The sequence below is a fragment of the Myxocyprinus asiaticus genome, chromosome 13, assembly GCF_019703515.2.
Source record: "Myxocyprinus asiaticus isolate MX2 ecotype Aquarium Trade chromosome 13, UBuf_Myxa_2, whole genome shotgun sequence".
NCBI classification, from domain to species: domain Eukaryota; kingdom Metazoa; phylum Chordata; class Actinopteri; order Cypriniformes; family Catostomidae; genus Myxocyprinus; species Myxocyprinus asiaticus.
In genome coordinates this window covers 20,161,391-20,182,181 of record NC_059356.1, presented here as the reverse complement: position 1 = coordinate 20,182,181, position 20,791 = coordinate 20,161,391, and the positions used below count along the sequence as shown (strand labels likewise).

The 20,791-nt window shown below is 36.7% G+C and overlaps 2 protein-coding genes across 3 annotated transcripts; both read right to left on the bottom strand.

Annotated features, from left to right (window-relative positions):
* Window positions 1–4,724: 4,724 nt before the first annotated feature.
* LOC127450191 (QRFP-like peptide receptor) lies at window positions 4,725–10,566 on the bottom strand. Of its 2 annotated transcripts, none has more exons than XM_051714059.1 (2): window positions 10,457–10,566; window positions 4,725–9,890 (listed from the first exon to the last, which is right to left on the bottom strand). In XM_051714059.1, exon 2 carries the CDS (start codon window positions 9,715–9,717, stop codon window positions 8,428–8,430), a length of 1,290 nt encoding a protein of 429 aa, XP_051570019.1. In that variant the 5' UTR covers window positions 9,718–9,890; window positions 10,457–10,566; the 3' UTR covers window positions 4,725–8,427. The 2 variants fall into 2 exon arrangements, with proteins under 2 accessions (XP_051570019.1, XP_051570021.1); XM_051714061.1 differs by lacking the exon at window positions 10,457–10,566 and adding an exon at window positions 10,144–10,439 and having other exon boundaries at window positions 4,725–9,888.
* A 3,241-nt stretch (window positions 10,567–13,807) lies between these two features.
* On the bottom strand, window positions 13,808–18,953 carry LOC127450206 (grifin-like). The gene is made up of 4 exons (XM_051714085.1): window positions 18,830–18,953; window positions 17,062–17,141; window positions 14,212–14,374; window positions 13,808–14,101 (listed from the first exon to the last, which is right to left on the bottom strand). Exons 1-4 carry the CDS (start codon window positions 18,839–18,841, stop codon window positions 13,937–13,939), a joined length of 420 nt encoding a protein of 139 aa, XP_051570045.1. The 5' UTR covers window positions 18,842–18,953; the 3' UTR covers window positions 13,808–13,936.
* Window positions 18,954–20,791: the final 1,838 nt, after the last annotated feature.

The window sequence follows — 20,791 nt, the reverse complement described above, 5'->3', positions numbered from 1 at the left end:
ATTATGGTCATAATGATGTGACTGGGACAGGCAGTCTCATTTACTTAACTTCCAAATTGCCTTGAAACTCTTTTTCCATGTTTGTACAAGACTATATATAAATTTACATTTAAAGGAATATGTGGCGAGCAGGGCGAGATGGACACTTGGGGCGAATTATCTCGCCCATCTGTTGATGATTGCGGTGTTGGCGGGCAAAGGTTAAAGCTGCAAGCAAAGCTGTAGTTGGGAGAGAGAGAGAGAGAGAGAGACGCAACAAAGATGTGTGCATGTTGAAAATATAAAATAAAAGACATACGTTTGGATGTGTAATTGGCTCCAGCCTCCTTCTTCCCGAATGAGCAGAGGTCTTTCACAATGGTGCCGAAACCCGGGACTTTGGAAAAGGAGACGGAGTCGAGTGCACACGCACGTGCACACACACAAATTCTGTCATTATTTACTCACACTTGTGTCAACAATAGACACGACTATGACTAAAACTAGGCTTGACTAAGAATACAGCCTGACCAGGAAGTAATGTTCTATCAGGAAGACTCGCAGATTTGAGTAAAGTTTTAGATTACATTTATTTGATGAATATAAAACAGGAATGTAATGTCTCTCTTTGGCGTAAGCCCCGTCTGGCAGTCTGAAGTTGTTGTACTGGGAACCATCAGATCCTGCCGGAGATAGGAGGCAGGGGCGAGGAGCCTACCCCCGTGCAGGACGGGATTCTACTGGTGGCAGTGGGGTGGTGGAGGTTGCCGTGTTAGCACACTGAAACAGCAATGTGATAGATTGTGAGCAGACTTATAAGGCAATGGCTTACATGTGATTGGCTAGGAGTTACCTAGCTAATGGTGCGATGATGTACAGCTGCTAGTCTTCCCACTAGAACTATGCTGCGCTTACATTTACAAACACAAACTTCGACAAGGGACACAGAAAACAAGAGGGCTTGAATACATAAGGACTAAGAAGGTAACAAGACACAGTTGGGACATAATTGGAAGGAACCAAGAACAGAACTACAACAAGAGACCAAAACTACATTTCAAAATAAGAGTCCAAAGACACAGACATAACAGAACATGTTACAGTCACTTTAAAGATTAAAAAGCACCCAAAAGGGTCATAAAAGTACTCTTGGTTCTTGTGTGATGACGTTTGGTCATGAGAAGTGAACAAACAAGTGACATTTGATGTTACTGACGTGTCACCATATTAGATTTGTACTCTGTTTATATGTGTTTACAATGATTTGATTTAAATTTGAGAGAGAATAACAATCTACATTTTGGTCTGTTCATCATGCAAAATGATCATGAGCTGTACCTTCAGAAATCAGATGCATGAGTCGTATGGACTGCTTTTATGACACTTTTGGGTGATTTTTTTTAAGTGTTAAAGTGAGTCACTCTCTACTGCTATTGTATTGAAATTAGCAAAATAATTTTTTTGAAAATAATATGTAAATTGTTTTCACACAGTTCTTTCCCATTCAACAATAGTTTACAGTGACCATGTTGGTCAAGCTCCAAAAAGGACAAACAACACCAACAAAAATTACCATCAATGTAGTTCATATAACTTGTGAGCTAAAACCTTTCCCTTTGCTTTAGCTCTCATATCTCATTCTCCATTGGGAATATTCGTACTGGCATCCTGCATTCGGTTACAACAATATAAGACACAAGGTGTCTTTCATGTGAAGTCAGAAAGGAGAGAGAACATATGAAATTCACCTAATGATTTTCCAAGAGTTTTCAACGTTCGTTCCTTCAATTACTAACACACGCCATCTGCCAAGAACCAAAGTTTTAATTTTTTTTTTTTTTTTTTTTTTTTTTGCCAAAAGCATTAGAATTATATTGTGGAAGGATGCTTCCATATGCTTTCTGTGAACACTTATATGATACACTTAAACAAATCATGCAGAAAATCACATGCACTAAATATTAGTCCTTTAGGACATGAATGGTTATACATATTTATTTGAAGCCAATATATTTGAACAGTATATTGCTCTTATATATAAATGGTGCAGAGAATGAATATGCAATGCCTGAATGAGTTTCATTTCAGCTGTGCCAAGATTGGGTAAATGGAATTAGTCGACTGCATAATTAAAAAGAGATAAACAAATGCATTGCCTGATTGGACAGCCTGAGAGACTGGAGCATTTGCATTGTAATTGGCCTTTCTTACATACTCTCTTATAATCAGTGCTGGGTAGTAACGTAATCTGGATTACATAAAAAATTTACAAAAATCAAGTATTTGTAATTGTATTAAATTATATTTTAAAATACTTGTAATTGGACTACAGTTACCTTTTAGAGATTACATGGTTACATTTTAACAAGGCAACAGCTGTAAATAGTTAATTTATTGATCACCCTAATCATTCACTTTTTTCAATCTTTTACATTTTTCATTCTAAATCAGTACACCGCTGATACACGATTGGTAAATTTTCGGAAGAGAGGGGGAGGGGAGGGTTGTGTGTATTGCACTCAGAACTGATATTCGCTACTAGCCAGCCAAGTGAAGATGGAGCGGTCTACCTCAGCATTTAACCACTGGATCTACAGAGATAATTTCATTTTTTAAGAATGAAATTACACCAATGGTGTGCAGCTCACACATTGAACTTAATTGCTTCAAAGGATCTAGTGGATGCCATCTCTAAGGATCCTGCCCGCAGGGTACACAATAGTTCAACTGCAAAAATGTGCAGCAATATGGAATAGGTGATGGACCATCAGTAAGCAGTAAGGGTTAAAAGTCTTTCAGGGTTTTTAGATGAAAGCTTTGACCTAGTAACGTTGCTGTTGATTAATGTTCGTAATATTGCTATTGTTTTATGCTCTTAAAATGATCTTGATGTCTCAGTGTTTTGAATTATAAACTTTGGCCATGCACTGTCATTGCTGTTAGATTTAATGTTTATTTAATTCATGTAATGTTAAATGCACTTTTTAAAAATGTCATAAGGAGCTCTTTTTGTGAGGCTCTTTTTGTTATTAATAAAGGAATAGATTTTCTTCCTCTTTGTACTTTTGTGTTAAAATGATTTCCCTACTCAAATGCATGTGACATAAAATAAAATAGATTTAGGCTGAAAGTAATCCAAAAGTAATCCAAAAGCAATCAGATTAGATTACTCTAAAATGTAATCTACGAGATTACGTTGCTGATTGGATTTTTTTGTCATGTAATATGTAATCAGTACCTGATTACAATTCACAAGTAATCCACACTACTACAATCACACAACACATATTATATTCTGATATCAATAGCATGGCACTCTTGATTTGATGAACAGTGGATTGATAAACGGTGGAGTAGACAGGGTTGGGGGGTTAATTTTGAAATGTATTCCACTACAGATTACTGAATACAAGCTATAACATGTAATTTGTAACGTATTCCGTTAGATTACTCAAGGTCAGTAACGTATTCTAAATACTTTGGATTACTTCTTCAGCTCTGGTAGATTTTTTTCACTTGTTTTGACTATAAAAACTCTGCCAGTACAGTAAGACAAATTACACATGTTAAAAATACATTCTCTGAAAAACCTAAATATCATATGCAGTGTTGTTTCTAAAACAAGATTAATCAAACTGATCTTGTTTTAAGGATTTTTAGATATTTTTACAGGAAAACAATAAAAAAATATATATATATATTATCAAGAATATGATTTTTCTTACTAGAAAAAAATAAATTATGATCCAACGTGAATTTTCGTGATAAAAAAATATGATCGTGCCTGTTAACATGTGCATGTAAAATGGCTAGAAATAGCATTTTATCTTAGCGTAAAGCTGATAATTTACACAAGGTTTATTTCTATTTCTTCTGCTCCAAACTTACTTCAAACTTACTTCTCTGCTCGTATGTAACACATCATAAGAAAGTGTTTCACCGCTGTTCAGATGCACTTTGGATCACATCATTTATATGGATAAATGTTTTCCATCTGAAAGCACTAAATATTAAATGAAACAAATGACAATAAAATGCAAAGTAATCTCTTCAGTAATCAAAATACTTTTGAATGTAACTGTATTCTAATTACTCCCCAACCCTGGGAACAGGTAATGCAAGAAGGTAGTTTGAATGTATATTAGTTTTACTAATCCAAAGGCATATGAGTCAAAGATCCATGATCACTCTTAAAGGGATAGTTCACACAAAAATGAAAATTCTCTCATAATTTATTCACCCTCATGCCGTCTCAATCTTGTATGAATTTATTTCTTTGCGGAACTCAAATGAAGATATTCTGAAGGATGTACGATGTGTTTTTTGTCCATACAATGCCAGTCAATGGGTTCCAAAACTTTCAAGCTCTAAAAAGGACATAAGGCAGCATAAAAGTAATCCAATAAAATCATGTGTTTTAATACATGTCTTCTGATTACTTGTTAATTTTATGCTGCCTTTCTGTCCTTTTTGGAGCCTGAAAGTTTTGGACCTCATTGACCCTATGGACAAAACACATACATCCTTCAAACTATATTTGCTTTTGGTTTTGAGGAAGAAAGAAATTCACATGAGTTTGAGACGCCATAAGGGTCAGTAAATGATGAGAGAATAATTTTTGTGTGTATTATCCCTTTAAGGAGCCACAGAAAATACACGTGAGAAACTAAGAATTTAAAAAAGTGTGAACGTGTACAAAAAAAGCAAACATTTAATCCATTTAATTTTGAAAACATTTTATTGCGTAAACATTTAATTGTGTATGTTCACCCTTTTTGTGGACTTGCACAGTTCTTAGTTCATTACATACATTTTTGTAACTGTTTAGTCTGTGAAAGATCTCAAAGCTTATTGTTTTTGCAATAAAACAAAGCACTACATTTTTCACATTCAAAGAAATTTGGTATAAACAACAATGGCTTCACAAACACTGACTTACATGTCTTTTGAATATTCTTCAATGCAAATATACTGTAAAATTTAACCATATACAGAATGTGTTGGTTTTGCATTATATAAAAGGATGATATTATCTGCCCCCAGATATTAATAGATTCTGTGATTTTAATCAAGAAGTGCTCCTTGTTCTTCTATCTATTACACCCTGTCCCTGTGAAAGATGTGCCACTGAGCTCTGGCTGAACAAACAGTACGAACCGCCCATAGCTCTCCTGAACTGAATTACCATTCATCAGCTTTCAAAATCTGCTCTCAGTAGACGCTAATTCTTACGAGTCTTACATTTCATTGTTATTGCATTTTTCGACTATGTAATCTGTAATCATGTTCTGGATTCTTATAATATAATCTATCAGACCTTTCTGCATTCTGTATTAGTGCATCTCTTGCTTTTATAATGCCTTTTCCTCACAGTGAATATGTGTCATGATAAAAGAAATGAAATTGTGAACGATGGTTTTGTACAATATCTTTTTTTTTCAGGGTGTGGATATATTCCCATCAAAAGGTCTAATCACTGAACCACCTCAGAACCATCTTCATTGAAAAAAGCACATACAAATGATTATTCACAATCAAGCATGATACATTTCATTTAATAGAATCACTATGAATATAATCTTCTCAAGGCAATTTGGATCTATAGATTCTGCCTGCCTTTCATTTCATTCGTGCACAGAATTCCTTAATCTGAAACCAGTGTTCCTGAATGCAGATGTTTATGTCTATATGTTTATAGACAGAGTATGGGAAATCAGTGTAATGCACTGTGCAGTTCACATAGATTTGTTTTGTTTCTGCCATCATTTAAAACACATCTGTTCTGCCTATGGTGGTGAGAAATCGAGCATTTATGTACAATCTGTGTCACTGATGTCTTTACAGAACTGTGAGCCTGATCTCATGAAAACTACGTGACTGTGGCGACATATTTGCAGAATTATATCACGTAACTCCATACACATATTGCGACAGTTTTGAGATAAATGTCTACTCAGTGGTGCTAAAAGGGAGTTTAATGAGGTTTTTAAGGTTAATGCTCTATTGTGTTTTAAATCAACAAAAGCTACCTCCCTACTCTAAACCTTAAACCTAACCAATAAGAGTCATTAAAAAAGCAATTGCTGAAGCAACCAGGTCATTTTGTGGTGCATCTATTACACTTTCGGCTCACGTGTCAACTTGCATGCTCTTTAATACCCATACCCCGACCCTTTGCATTGCAAGTGCAACACAATTAAGACTTTCTACTCGTGATTTGTTGAAAAGGAAATAAAATATTTTGTCGTTGTAGCGCCTCTAGTGTTCAATTCACAAGGAAACTGCAGCAAACTGTAAAACGAGCCACATAAAACTCATTTAGTAAAAATGAAGTAACGCGATTCTGAGACCAGGTTGCTCCTTATTAACAGTCACAAAATCAAGAAAAGAACATCTTTTATTCATGTACAGTGTAACTGACGAGGCAATATAACTGGACAGTTTACAGATAAAATCATGCTATTGTTGTATCAAAGCACTTACTCAGCTGATTTTCTTAGAATGGCTAGTGGCTAGCACATAATTGCATGCTATTCTACAGCACTAAAGGCAAATAATCAACAATTATAGGAATAGTTCTCTCATTATTTACTCACCTTTGTGCCGTCTCAAACTCGGATGACTTTCTTTCTTCTACAGAACACAAACAAAGATATTTTGATGAAGATATGAGTTGTTTTTGTGCAACACTTCATAATCCAAAAAGGACATAAAGGCAGCATTAAGGTAATCCCTATGACTCGACTGGTTTAATCCATGTCTTCAGAGCCAAAATGTAACTACTTTTTTTACTTTAACCTCCTGAGACCCCTTCGTTACTGCTGTGTGCATTTTTCATTTCCATTTTTGATTTGTAACTAGTAGCACCTAATAAACAAGCAAAACAAATATTTTTTTCTAGAGCAAGAAGAGTTCCTAAAAATGTATGTCCACATATGTAGACAGCGGGACTAATTTGTGAAATTTTAAGTAATACCAAGCTATAGAAAGTCATATTATTTTCATCAAATAGTTTATTATGTTTCCAGAAGTGTTGGTTATTCATAGTATTGAGATGTTAGACATTACAGCTGATTTTCTATAAAGCTCAATAAATAATTCTGATTAAAAGTAATGGCCAACATCGTCAAACCATATTAAAATAACATTTTGCATTATAAAATTCTGAAATTATGTACTGATTTTCATTGTCCTATGTCTGCCAAACATGTTGAGTGGTCCAAACATCATCATGCAGCCTGAAAATGAACTTTTGGTCGGATTTTAGGACTGAATGAACTTAGTTGCATAGAAAGCTATAGGATGCACCATTGCTCCCTTGCTCCCTTGCTCCCTATTTAGTGAATGACTTCACCTCCAGTGTGCTCTCTGTCTGCACTGGTCTCAGAACAGTTTGAAATGCACCTTATTTTCATCCTAACTCCATATAAAGTCTCTGAAAGCAAAAATTTTCAGCTTTTAGATGAATACATTTATTCTCAATATGAAAATGTACAGTAAATATATAGGAATGTATTTACTAATGTTAATGAATAGAACAGTATTGTACAGTAATAACAAAATAAAATAAAACTACATTTATATTCAAATGAAGCAAAATGACCCAGAGATGTGTTATAGTTGAAAGTTATTAAAAATAATGTACATGTTATTTCAACTTTTGAGGGAAAAAGGCCCCATTTTCCACATATGTGTACATCATGTTTATCAGCGTGCTGACACACGAAAAATGAATGGATTTTTTAAACGAAACTAGAGATGCTACTCTTTACAACCAAACAGGTTTCAGTCAAGAAACTTAAAGGGGTTTCTTACCAGAGGCACTTTTGTTGGCACTGGGCCTGTAGTAACGCTTCCTGGAAATCAGCTACATGCTGTTATGTCACGTGATGCAATGCACCAGAAGTTTAACCCTTAAATGACAGTGTAGAGTCTTGTGAACAGTATTTAGTCGGATTTAATTCATTTAAATTATGCGTTGCATATAGTGAAGCCAAAATACAACATCCACACATGTGGACATGGGGCCACACGAGGATAAATCTTGATATCATCAGTCTCCTTGCTGATCATGCTTTGAAATTCGATTAAACTTTCTCGCGCTTGAAACATGCGCAGAGTGCTGTACACATCGAGCTTCAAATCATGATTGCCAAGGAGACTGCTTAGTCAAGAGTTATAGTTAAAAATATGATCCGTTTCTCACCTAAAACCAATGGTATCGCTTCAAAAGACATGGATTAAACCACTCAAGTCTTATGGATTACTTTTATGCTGCCATTTTGTATTTTTTGGAGCTTGCATTGCATGGACAAAAATACCTTATATCTACATGAAATATATTTCCTGTGTTCCACAGAAGACAGAAAGTCATGTGAGTTTGAGATGGCATAAGGGAGAGTAAATAATGAGAGAATTATATTTTTTGGGTGAACTCTTCCCGTCTGACTACAGGTTTGATAATTCAGGATTGCTCCTAGACACTATCCTCCCTGATATGCTTTGGATAGACACCATCTGGCTGTTGTTGGAACACCAATCAGAGAGGGTCTCCATTGACACCTGGCTTACAGCACCTTGTCGCTGGTCAGCTTGCTGCTGTTTGAGAGAGAGGAAACGAGACAGTTTTCTAGAGCTGGAAGATCCAAGGACCGAAAGCATCCTCTGATGATACTTTGACCTGACTGCTCTGGCAGAGCGGTACAAATCGCCTAAGAGACAATAGCAGATGGGATTGAGGCTGGAGTTAGTGAGGCCCAACCACTGGGCAAAAGGACGAGTCTGCAAAACCCAGTGAGGTGGATGGACCTCCTGGTCAATCAGAATATCTGCCACATAGAGTGGGAGCCAGGAGACAGCGAACAGAAGGACCAAAGTGACCACCACCTTGGCGATCTTCTTGCGCATCTTCAGGCACGAGGCGTGCATGGCCTGGCTGTGAGGATCAAAGTCAGTGAAATGTTGAGAAGCCCACCAGAGCTTCCTGCCTGTTAGAAAGCTGATGATCAGGTTGAAAGTCACAGGTATGCAGTAGAGAGCGACGAAGAGAAGAACATTGTAGGCCTGCTTGAGAGTCGCCCGAGGCCAGAGCTCTCTGCAGATTGGCACTACAATGTCAATCAAGTGGATCTCATCCACCTTGATCATGAAGAGTAAAGGTGCACAAATCACAGAGGACACGACCCACACACCCACAATAGTGATGTAGATCTTCTTCTGAGTGAAGTAGGAGAGGGAATTCAGTGGATTGTGAACACTGTAGTATCTGTTAACACTGATGACGGTCAGGCTGAGGACACTGGCTGAAACGGACACAGCCTGGATGAAGGGAACGGCTCGGCACAGGAGGTCTCCATACACCCATGCGGTGTAAATGGTGTGGCCAAGCGTGATGGGCATACAGATGCAAACCACCATCAGGTCACACACTGACAAGTTGATGAGTAAACTCCGTGTGGCACTGATGCTCTTCATCTTATTACTCTTCTGGCAGGTAAGCATTCGAATGGCCATGAGATTTCCAATGAAGCCCACCACAAATGATAATGAATACATCACAGTGAGAGCGATAGTGGTAGGCTCCTTGATTGTCAATAGAAGCAGTCTCTCCAGTTCTCCACCCTGGTGGAGGAAATAATCACTCTTGAAGTCCTTAACTTCACGGAGAGAGCCATTCAAGGACAGAAAGGCGTTCGAGAGCTGCAGCTCTTTTTTCAGGAAGCTTGTCGTGAAATTCATATTCACTTTGTCTCTCTTATAGGTTTGTGATATGTATGTGATGTTTTCATAGGATGTAGTCTCAGTCAAAAGGCTATTTCAAACATCCCAGAGGCGATCACTAAAGCTCAAGGCATCTTCATCTTCAGACAAAAAGAGTAAGGTAATGCAATCCATGATTTAGCCAGCTGCCTCTAGAAAAATCAACATGTCACACATTACCATGTTAATAAATCTGATGATATAACATCTAAGCAACCGCATTAAAAACAGAAGAAAATTTATTAATTTGCATTTTGACCAACTAATTTCATGCTGGATTTAAATGATAAGACTTAAAATTGAAATAAACTCTCTGCATAGACCAGTGCTGATCAAAGATAAAAAAAAATCCCAAATCATATTTGTATTTCTCTTTGCAATCTTTACAATCAATTATTGACTTACCTCAACTCTCAGGATTAAAATATGATTTGCAACCACACAGTAAGAATCAGTTGCTTAAACGGAGTAAATTGGTAGCAGGCTTTAGGAAGTGTGTGTGTTACTGTTTCATCGTAAATCCAGTAGTATTAGCGAATTTCCCCTCTTACATTTCACGCGTTTATGTCTAGAACTTTTGTCACTTTCTCTTTTAATGATTCTTTCGTTTATTTAATTCATTCATAGATAATTGTACATATACAAACTGCATTTAAGGTCAGCACCACTCTGTAGAGCGTCGTGAATAAAAAGTAATTTGAGAAATGTAATTACATACCGACGATGTTGCGAAGTATTTGTGAAAGGGCAGGTGCGCGCTCGGGAACTTGTGTTTGCTCCTCAATCTCGAGCTCTTCTGAAGAACTGAGCGGCTGCGGCTCAGAGGAGAAATCTCTCTACTGACAGAGGTGATGCGTGTCCGCTGATGTGATTGGAGCAGTTTTCTTATTCACCTCATCTCTCCGCATACTGAGGTGTTGATCACTGTATAATTAAAGAAGCGGATATAGCGGGGAAGGCGTGAAATAAACTGTAAAATTATGTGCGAGGTCTGGATAAAATTGTACAACCTTTAACCTGTTTTTGTTTTGTTAATTATATCATGTAATGCACTCAAAAAAGTATTTTAGCCTATTTTTAAGATTTACGCATTATAATTTCATAACAACATTTCAACATTTATTTGCGTAGGCCTAATGTTTAACATAATTAAATTAATAAAACTTTTAAAAGTTTTATTCCATCTAATTTTATTAAATATAACCCAATTACTTTGGATGGAATTCTGTTATAAAATTGAAATGCTTAAATCTTAAAATGTGTTTTTGAAGATGTGATGTGTTATAATTTTTGTTGATTTATTTGATATACATAAAATAGGGCGATGAATCCGAGATTTGGCCATTTTGAGATTAGGCACTGGATAGATAGATTCATAGGGAATATCTATCTATCTATCTATCTATCTATCTATCTATCTATCTATCTATCTATCTATCTATCTATCTGTCTGTCTGTCTTTCTGTCTGTCTATCTATTTATCTGTCTGTTACTCTATCTATATATCTATTTATCTATCTATCTGTCTGTCTGTCTGTCTGTCTGTCTGTCTGCCTGTCTGTCTGTGTATCTATCTATCTATCTATCTATCTATCTATCTATCTATCTATCTGTCTGTCTGTCTGTCTGTCTGTCTGTCTGTCTGTCTGTCTGTCTGTCTGCCTGTCTGTCTGTGTATCTATCTATCTATCTATCTATCTATCTATCTATCTATCTATCTATCTATCTATCTATCTGTCTGTCTGTCTGTCTGTCTGTCTGTCTGTGTATCTATCTATCTATCTATCTATCTATCTATCTATCTATCTATCTATCTATCTATCTATCTATCTATCTGTCTGTCTGTCTGTCTGTCTTTCTGTCTGTCTATCTATTTATCTGTCTGTTACTCTATCTATATATATATTTATCTATCTATCTATCTGTCTGTCTGTCTGTGTATCTATCTATCTATCTATCTATCTATCTATCTATCTATCTATCTATCTATCTATCTGTTTGTCTGTCTGTCTGTCTGTGTATCTATCTGTCTATCTATCTATCTATCTATCTATCTATCTATCTATCTATCTATCTATCTATCTATCTATCTGTCTGTTACTCTATCTGTCTGTTACTCTATCTATCTATCTATCTATCTATCTATCTATCTATCTATCTATCTATCTGTCCGTCTGTCTGTCTGTGTATCTATCTATCTATCTATCTATCTATCTATCTATCTATCTATCTGTCTGTTACTCTATCTATCTGTCTGTTACTCTATCTATCTATCTATCTATCTAACTATCTATCTATCTGTCTTTCTGACTGTCTATCTATTTATGTCTGTTACTCTATCTATCTATCTATCTGTCTGTCTGTCTGTCTGTCTGTCTGTGTATCTATCTATCTATCTATCTATCTATCTATCTATCTATCTATCTATCTATCTATCTATCTATCTGTCTGTCTGTCTGTCTGTCTGTCTGTCTGTCTGTCTATCTATCTATCTATCTATCTGTCTGTCTATCTGTCTGTCCATCCATCCGTCCATCTATCTATCTGCCTGCCTACCTGCCTGTTTGTCTATTTATCTGTCCGTCCATCCGTCCATCCATCCATCCATCTATCTATCTATCTATCTATCTGCCTGCATGCCTGTCTGCCTTTTTGTCTATCTATCTGTCGGTTGGTCGGTCGGTCGGTCCGTCCGCCCGTCCGTCCGCCCGTCCGTCCGTCTATCTATTTATCTGTCATCTGTTTGTCTGTCTGTCTATCCATCCATTCATCTAATTAATCATGTAGATACTGTAGCTGTCTGTCTAATGGTGATGTTTGTATAACCATCAAAACTGCTTTTTAGGCTTTGTCAAGCCAACATGAAAATTTGTCTTGACAAACTTTACCTATCTAGATCTATCTAGTGTCAGTTACGCAATCCATTGACAGTGCATATTTCAAGTTTTCAAATATTTGTTATGCAAATGTTGAGTAAATATGGCTGCAATTTTGTCTACATTAAATGTTATTATATGACATTGTATGTGCCATTTTTCACCCTGCTCTCAACAGATATCAATATCAGCATCGGCCATTAAAAAAAACCCAGGCTGTCAGGCTGTTGGTCGATCACTAGATGTGATCAAACATCAAGCAATTGAACAATTCATTTTTAATTTTAGCTATGTTTAGCCTACCTGTGGCTGTCAGGTTACGGACTTGCACTGTCAGCCTCACATGCACTCTCAGTCATGTGCGTTGTCTGCCAAAAACTATAAATATGTTGCATTATATATGATTTAGAAAAATCGAATTTTACATGTATAAAAAATCATGTTTTCTAATGATATTTAAAGAGATTTATCCTAATTATTATTATTATTTATGTACTTTTTGAAAAACTGATTGAAGTATTATGAGTTTTATGTATCTGGAATACTTGATTCTGATTGGTCAATTGTGACATGCTGCAGTCAAACATTTTTGTTAAATTACTGCTCAGCTGTATATTTCATCACTATAACCAATCTCCTTTGATAGTTTCATGTATCTCTTAGCACTCAGCAGTCTCTGTTTTGTCACGATACAATTATTTAAACTCAAATCAGTATTACACGTCCATTTATGTATGTATGTGGCAAACAGGCCTCCGCTTCACGTCAGGATCCTGATCACCATGTGGGGTTTATTTAGTGATAATGACAAGCTGACTAAACATTATCCAATGCTTATGTATTACCAATGCAATTCTAGTTCAGTGCTTCCCAGCCTCATGAGCTAACAGCAAACACAAACTGAATAGCCTATATTTTGGGTTCCTTGCAGCGGGGATATGTAATGTTGATGTTCTTATAGCAATTTCTTTGAATAGTTTCTCAAAAGCCATTTACAACCTATTATAAGTTTTGACAGATTTGATTAGGAAAATGCTATTGCAGCCATAATTTTCCATGTCACATTCTCACCAGATGAGTCCTTTGGAATCTTTTCAAACCTCCCATTTATTCATAGATTCATATGAATATAGAGTTCAGATAAGGCATATCAATACCGATAATCACACCTTTACAGGCAAATAATAATTAACTCAAGAGGATAATCATCTGTATTAAAAGGTGTGTAAACAATCATTCAAAACATACAATAATACACTGTAAACATACAAAGGCTCACTTCAGATTAATCTTTTCATAGCTCTTTGCCTTACTACAAAGCCTCAGTAAAAATGTTTTTTGGTGATCTCCAAAGAGGAGATATTGACGTCGTTCACCACTTGTACTTTAGTGATGGTCTTCAGGTCTTCCACACGATGTTTGTACTGCATGATCTTGGTGTCATCAATGTAAACATGGAAGTTATCATTGTCAGAGTAAATCTCAATCTGTTGAGACACAGGGAATCAATGCTAATTAAATCATCCTCAATCATTATCAAACTCAAATCCTGTTGCTTGTGATTCTTTGTCAATAAAGAGTCACAACACTTTATCACCTGGAAAGGCTCCTCTACTCCAAAGGGGAAGTTGCTGCACCTCTCCTCCTGTCCCCAGTGGCTTGCCATGAAGGAGTTGCAGATGATATCAGACTCAGAGAAGCGGGGGTTGAAATGGAAGGCTATTCTGTCATCGTGGTCACACAGGAAATTAATCTCAAACCTAAGGGACGGAAGGGCACATTCACTATAATGAGCAAGTCATGCTGGATAATACTGAGTCTGAGACAGCTGGTTGAAGGGTAATCATAACGATAGGATGAGGCACTTGCGTTTGAGCATTTCTTCATCAATCTTCTGAAAGTAAATTCTAACTAGAAATGCTCAGATTATATTTCCGTCTGTGTCTGTCTTTACATATGAATAATGATTGAACATTATCAAGATGAGTCCCGGGAGAAAATGTTCTGAATCAAATTACATGTTAAATTAATTGCCACATGGAAGTTTGATTCTTCTCATTGCCACATTACTATGTACTACTGTTTCTACAGCCCTGCTTCATTGTGGAATTATTTACATTGGGGTTATTCTTTATAAACATCCTGATGAATGAGTCATTTCAAAGGACTTATTTGTGTTATTTATGTATTGCAGCAGTTCATAGGTGAAATTTGCACTGTGTGGCACTAAAAGCAAGTTTAGTGTTCCCCAAACAGATTAGGTTTTTAATGTTAATGTTCTGTCGAGTTTTAAATCAACAAAATCTAGCTCCCTAAACCTTAAACCTAAACCTAAACCTAACAAATGGAGTCACAAAAAGCCAGTGTGGATAAAAAAACAAAAAACGATGAGGTTTTTAAGGTTAATGCTCTATCGAGTTTAAAACAACAAAAAACCTACGTCCCCACCCTAAACCTTAAACCTGAACTGACCTAACAGTCATAAAAAGCAAATGTGAGATGAATGACAAATGATGTTCTACAAGTGAGAAAATTAAGATCAATCAAGAGCATTTGTGGCATAATATTGATAAAAAATTATTCTGACTTTCCCTCCTGGGTTAATCTGGGTTACAATGAGGCACTTACAATGGAGGTGAAGGGGGGCCAATTTGTGAATGTTAAAATACTCACTTAAAATACTCAAGTATAGCCACGAGACAATATGCATGTTAACATGATTTTGGTGTGATAAATACACTTACTAACCTTTTCTTTGTAAAGTTATATGCAATTTTACAATTTACACTACCGGTCAAAAGTTTTGAAACACTTGACAGAAATGTTTCTCATGATCTTAAAAATCTTTTGATCTGAAGGCGTATGCTTAAATGTTTGAAATTAGTTTTGTAGACAAAAATATAATTGTGCACCATATTAATTTATTTCATTATAAAACTACAATTTAGTAATAAAAAAAAACGTTTTTGAAATGGATGACTTGGTTGAGAAAATGTCAAGAGTACATGTCTGCAAATTCTAGGCAAAGGGTGACTACTTTGAAGATGCTAAAATATAACACAGATTTGATTTATTTTGGATTTTGTTTAGTCACAACATAATTCCCATAGTTCCATTTATGTTATTCCATAGTTTTGATGACTTTACTATTATTCTAAAATGTGAAAAAAAAAAAAAAAAAAATCATGACAATGTAGTCAACAATCCCTAAAACCTTAAAATGACTAAAAATGATGATTTAAACAACTTTACAGCTCAAATAATACATGATTTTAACAGTTTTAAAAGAGAAATTCATGTAAGTGATTTTATAAAATTATAAGCTTCACAATAAACCCTCCAAAAATTAGCCCCATTCACTTCCATTGTAAGTGCCTCTCTGCAGCCTCGATGTTTGCTTTTTTGAAGAAAAGGAAGGACGAGTCTAAATTAAAATTTGTGATAATCAACATGCCACAAATGCTGTAGATTGAGCTTAACTTGTATTGAACCCGGAATATTCCTATAAGGTTAATGCTCTATTGAGTTTTAATTAACCAAAACCAGCGTCCCCACCCTAAACTTTAAACCAAACCGATAGTGTTGTAAAAGCAAATGCGAGATGAAAAACACAATTGCTGAAGAAACCACATCATTTTGTCAACTTGTGTGCTCTACTGGACTCCTGCTTCTCGAGCTATCACACAACTCGATCACTTATGAAAAAGCTTGTAAATGTAGTTGGTTATGTAATGCAAACATTGAAATGAAACCAAAAATAAACAAAAAAATTGTATGTGTCATGATGCACGGCACAGATTTGAGTCCAATCGAACATTCTAGAATGCAACCGACAGGCAAGTAGCAAATCATTGTTGTTGTAGTTGTTGTGTGATGGATTCTTACTAAAGTCTAATCGCTATTTATGTGAAAAAATGGATGAACCCTTCAATATGTCCTGCCAAAACTTACTGTTTCAATAGGAAATAAGTCAACACAGAACACAAAACTGTGCTAGTCAAACAATTTCATAGGGTCTTTAAATAAACTTTAAATAACTGAGGTGTACTGGTACTTATATTATCACTCTCATAGAATAAAAATGATTGAATCGAGCAGGTGGAAAACAAAACGAAAAGACAATTCACAAACAATACTCTTCTATTAGAAAAACTGTAATCCGAGCAGATGACCTTATTACATTTCTTTGGTTACGGCCTCTATCTTACATGGCTCATTGGCTGCTCTCCTTGTCCAATCTGGAGTGATAACAGAGGCTAATTTCTTCTGAAGCTCTTCATGCGAGTACAAAGTAAAAAGTCTTATCAAAGGTTTCCCATTAGCACTGCATTGAAAGCTTTCTTGAAACACCCATCCTTTTCCGTTTGCCTAATTGCATTTTGAGGTGGTGAGTGGAAATTTTGAGTTGAGGTTGATCACAAAATCATCTGCCCCAAGGAGGACTTACTTGTTAGCTTCTGCTGGGGTTTCTCCTTTTAGGATGATACTCCATCCTGGACACAGACCATCAGGACAGGAAGCCTCAAACTGAAGCATTAGAAACAACACAAACATCATCACTTTCACTAAACAATACAGAGCATTTACAGGCCAGAAACCCCAGTGTTGAAGGGCTTAGCATTGTCCACTTATGCCAAGGGCTTCCATTTGGGAATCTCATCTCCGACTTGATCAGGAATTAATAGACTTCTGTTTTATGCATGGTTTTTGCTGGTAAAGAAAGAAAGAAAGGAAGGATGGAAGGAAGGAAGAAACGAAAGAAAGAAAGAAAGAAAGAGAAAAAAAGAATTGCCCACTGAGGTCGATACAATTTCAAATCAACCAGATCTAACACTATACGTACACCCTGCTGAATAAACAGCTTAATCCAGCCTAAGCTGGTTTAAGCCACCCACCCGCCCTAAAGCCATCAAAACAGACGAGTCTGATCAGGCTGGAAGACCAGCTAAGACCAGCTAACCAGCTTAGGCTAGATTAAGACGTTTTTCTTATATAAGTCATAAAAAATTTATTTATACATTTTTAAGCAATATCTGTAAAAATGTATCTGAAAGTATAGTCCACCGCCAAAAAGATGATTTGCTCTTAGCATGTATTCTAACGCCATGCTGTTTTTTATGAAAGCAGTTTAGAGAATATTTAAACTAAAGCATTATGAAGAAACAAGGCTAGCTGGCAGCGAAAATCAGGCAGATGCAGAGAAAAATTTACTCAGAAATGGGTGGAAGCACAAGAGAGAACATTGTTGCTTTGAAAAGAGGAGAGACGTCGGTGGACTGTCACTTGTATCCGCAATATCAGTTCAGCTCCATTGGCCAGCACCTGTTTTATCAGAGACTTTGATGTGCCTCAGTGCTGTGCCACATGCTCTATTATCTGGATTATGAGGCACTTTCATAGAGCTTGGTGCCACAGACTGCCTGTGAGGACTGTTTAGGTAACCAGTGTGATTGCAATACCTGTCACGCTTCCTGTACTCATGATACCCTCCAATAACTGGCTCCAGCTCAGGCACTGAGATCTGGGCATGATTTAATGCAGCTGCATTGCAACATACAGTACATTATATGAGCATGCTTCAAGCAGCAACCAGAATATGCAACTGGTTCTGAACTGCAAGTACTTGCATATTTGGAGCTGTATATTAAATTGATAATTTAAAAGCCCTCTCAAGGAAATTTGCAAGAAAACTGAGCTCATTTATGTTATTTTACAGGTAGTGATGGAATACTCTTTTGAGCGAAATTGAGGCTATTTTAATGTCCCCATTACTTTCAGTGCAGCCGCATGGAAAATAATTAAAGCATCATTAGTTTAGCAGGGGAGAGCGAGAGAGAGAGAGAGAGAGAGAGAGAGAGAGAGAGAGAGAGAGAGAGAGAGAGAGAGAGAGAGACTGATGAGCTATGCAGAAGAGTTAAGTCAGATGCTGCCCTCCTATAAGAGAAGTTGTGCATTTTTAAGCAAGTATTTGTCATCGAAAGCTGTACTGCAGTAATGATTAAAAAAACCACAAACTTCTTTAATATGAAAAACATGAAAAAAAGCACAAACTGCTTTAATCAGAAAAACATATGCACCTTATGCAAACTCATTCCTTTTAGTGCTCAGTCATAAGCAGTGTATGAGCAAAAAAGCATTGAAACACTTGGGTTTTATGCAACAGAATAAACTTGAGCCGATTCTGTTTGCAGTTTAGCAGAGGGTGTTTTTCTTACCCGTAATGTCATCTCGTCAGTGGCACAGTGTATTGATCAGCTTCCCACTGGATGTGTTTTGGCACAGAGAGATCATTTAAAGAGAGAAGGACACCACGTGAGGGACGAGCTTAGCAGGATCAAAGTTGTTAGATGGGTTTTTGTATGGGCTGAGTTCATTCATAGACAACCCCCTTTATGCAGTGTAGAAATAAAATACAATAGAGATTTGTATTGCAGGGCCATATGGGATGCCGGTGAAACACACACACACAAACACACATGTTGGTGCAGCTATCATTATGAGAACTCTCCATAGACATAATGATTTTTATACTGTACGAACTATAGATTCTATCCCCTAACCCTAACCCTACCCCTAAATCTAACCCTCACAAAAAACTTTCTGCATTTTTACATTTTCAATAAAACATCGTTTAGTATGTTTTTAAGCTATTTGAATTATGGGGACACTAGAAATATCCTCATAAACCACATTTATAGCTATATAATTACCAGTTTGTAACCTAAAAAAAGTCCCCGTAAACCACTTAAACCTGCCCACACACACATACACACACACACTAACAAACTTGTTTTTATATCATTGTGGGGACTCTCCATAGATATCCATGCATTTTATGGATTTTATACAGATCTAACAATAATTTCTATCCCCTAACCCTAACCCCTAAACCTAACCCTCACCGAAACCTTTTTGCATTTTTACATTTTCAAAAAAACATCATTTAGTATGTTTAATAAGCCATTTCCCTTGTGGGGACCGCTGGCTGGGCCCCACAAGGTAGGTGATCTCAGGTTTTACTATCCTTGTGGGGTCATTTGGTCCCCACAATGTAGCATAAACATGTACACACACACAGACACAAATAATATTAGGTCAAAAATTATGAGCATTTCAGGTACTTGCAGTTGCATGAACACTTTCTCCTGGATTTCATATATAATGGATATTTTTTTATAGCAATAATGGCATGCCGTAAGACTTCAGTTAATGAGCCATTACTCTTTATGAAACATGAAACATCACTACTGAAATTAATCATGGAATTTGTTTTTCAGGCAATGGAGTGTATACATTATCTGGGGGAAGATAATGTGATTTTGATGACCGTGTTTCAGCCATCCACAACTCCTTTAGGAGAAAATGTCGACATCAGCAGTGAGTGAGAGGTGTCATGTGACATTTTTGAGGGTTTTTTTCTGTAGCGGTGAGCGATTGGCTGCTGATCCTGGGGATTAAACTACTATCCATGTGGGTTTCTGTTTTGACTTTATAGCCTATAAAATCTGCCAGCCCTCAGGAATTTCCTGTCTGTGTTTAGATACAATGGCTTACTAAAGCTCAGGCCTGAGTGTACGGCTCTGCTTACAGCTGCAAAATACTCTGCATTTCTATACCGCCCAGCCTGCTGAAAACCAGCCAAAGGTGGTTTGCTGGTTTTTGCAGATTTAAGCTGGTCTAGCTGGTCTCCCAGCCTGGCTAAGATGGTCTTCAGTCTGTCAATCTTGTCAGCAGGCTGGTTTCCCACCCTGAACCCAAGGGCCCAAAACTTCTCTAAAACCAGAAAACCAGACCGGTTTTCATATGTGAAATAAATATTATTTACAGAAAGGCAAAGAGAAAAACAGATGCATAGACAGACAAACAGATTGCTAGCAGGCTTGCCTCAACAAACCAAGAGCCCAAAACCTGTCTGAAACCAGCAAACCAGATTGGCCAAAACAGACTTGGAGACACTCTAAGACCAGCAAACCAGCTTAGGCTGGTTTAAGCTGTTTTTTCAGCAAGCTTCCTCATCATCCCATATGCCCAAATCTTGTCTAAAACAAGCAAACCAGACCAACCTAACCAGGCCGGGACACCATCTAACATTAGCAAACAAGCTAAGGCTGGTTTGATCTTTTTCAGCATGCTTGTCTCAACAAACCACGTGCCCGAAACTTGTTTAAAACCAGAAA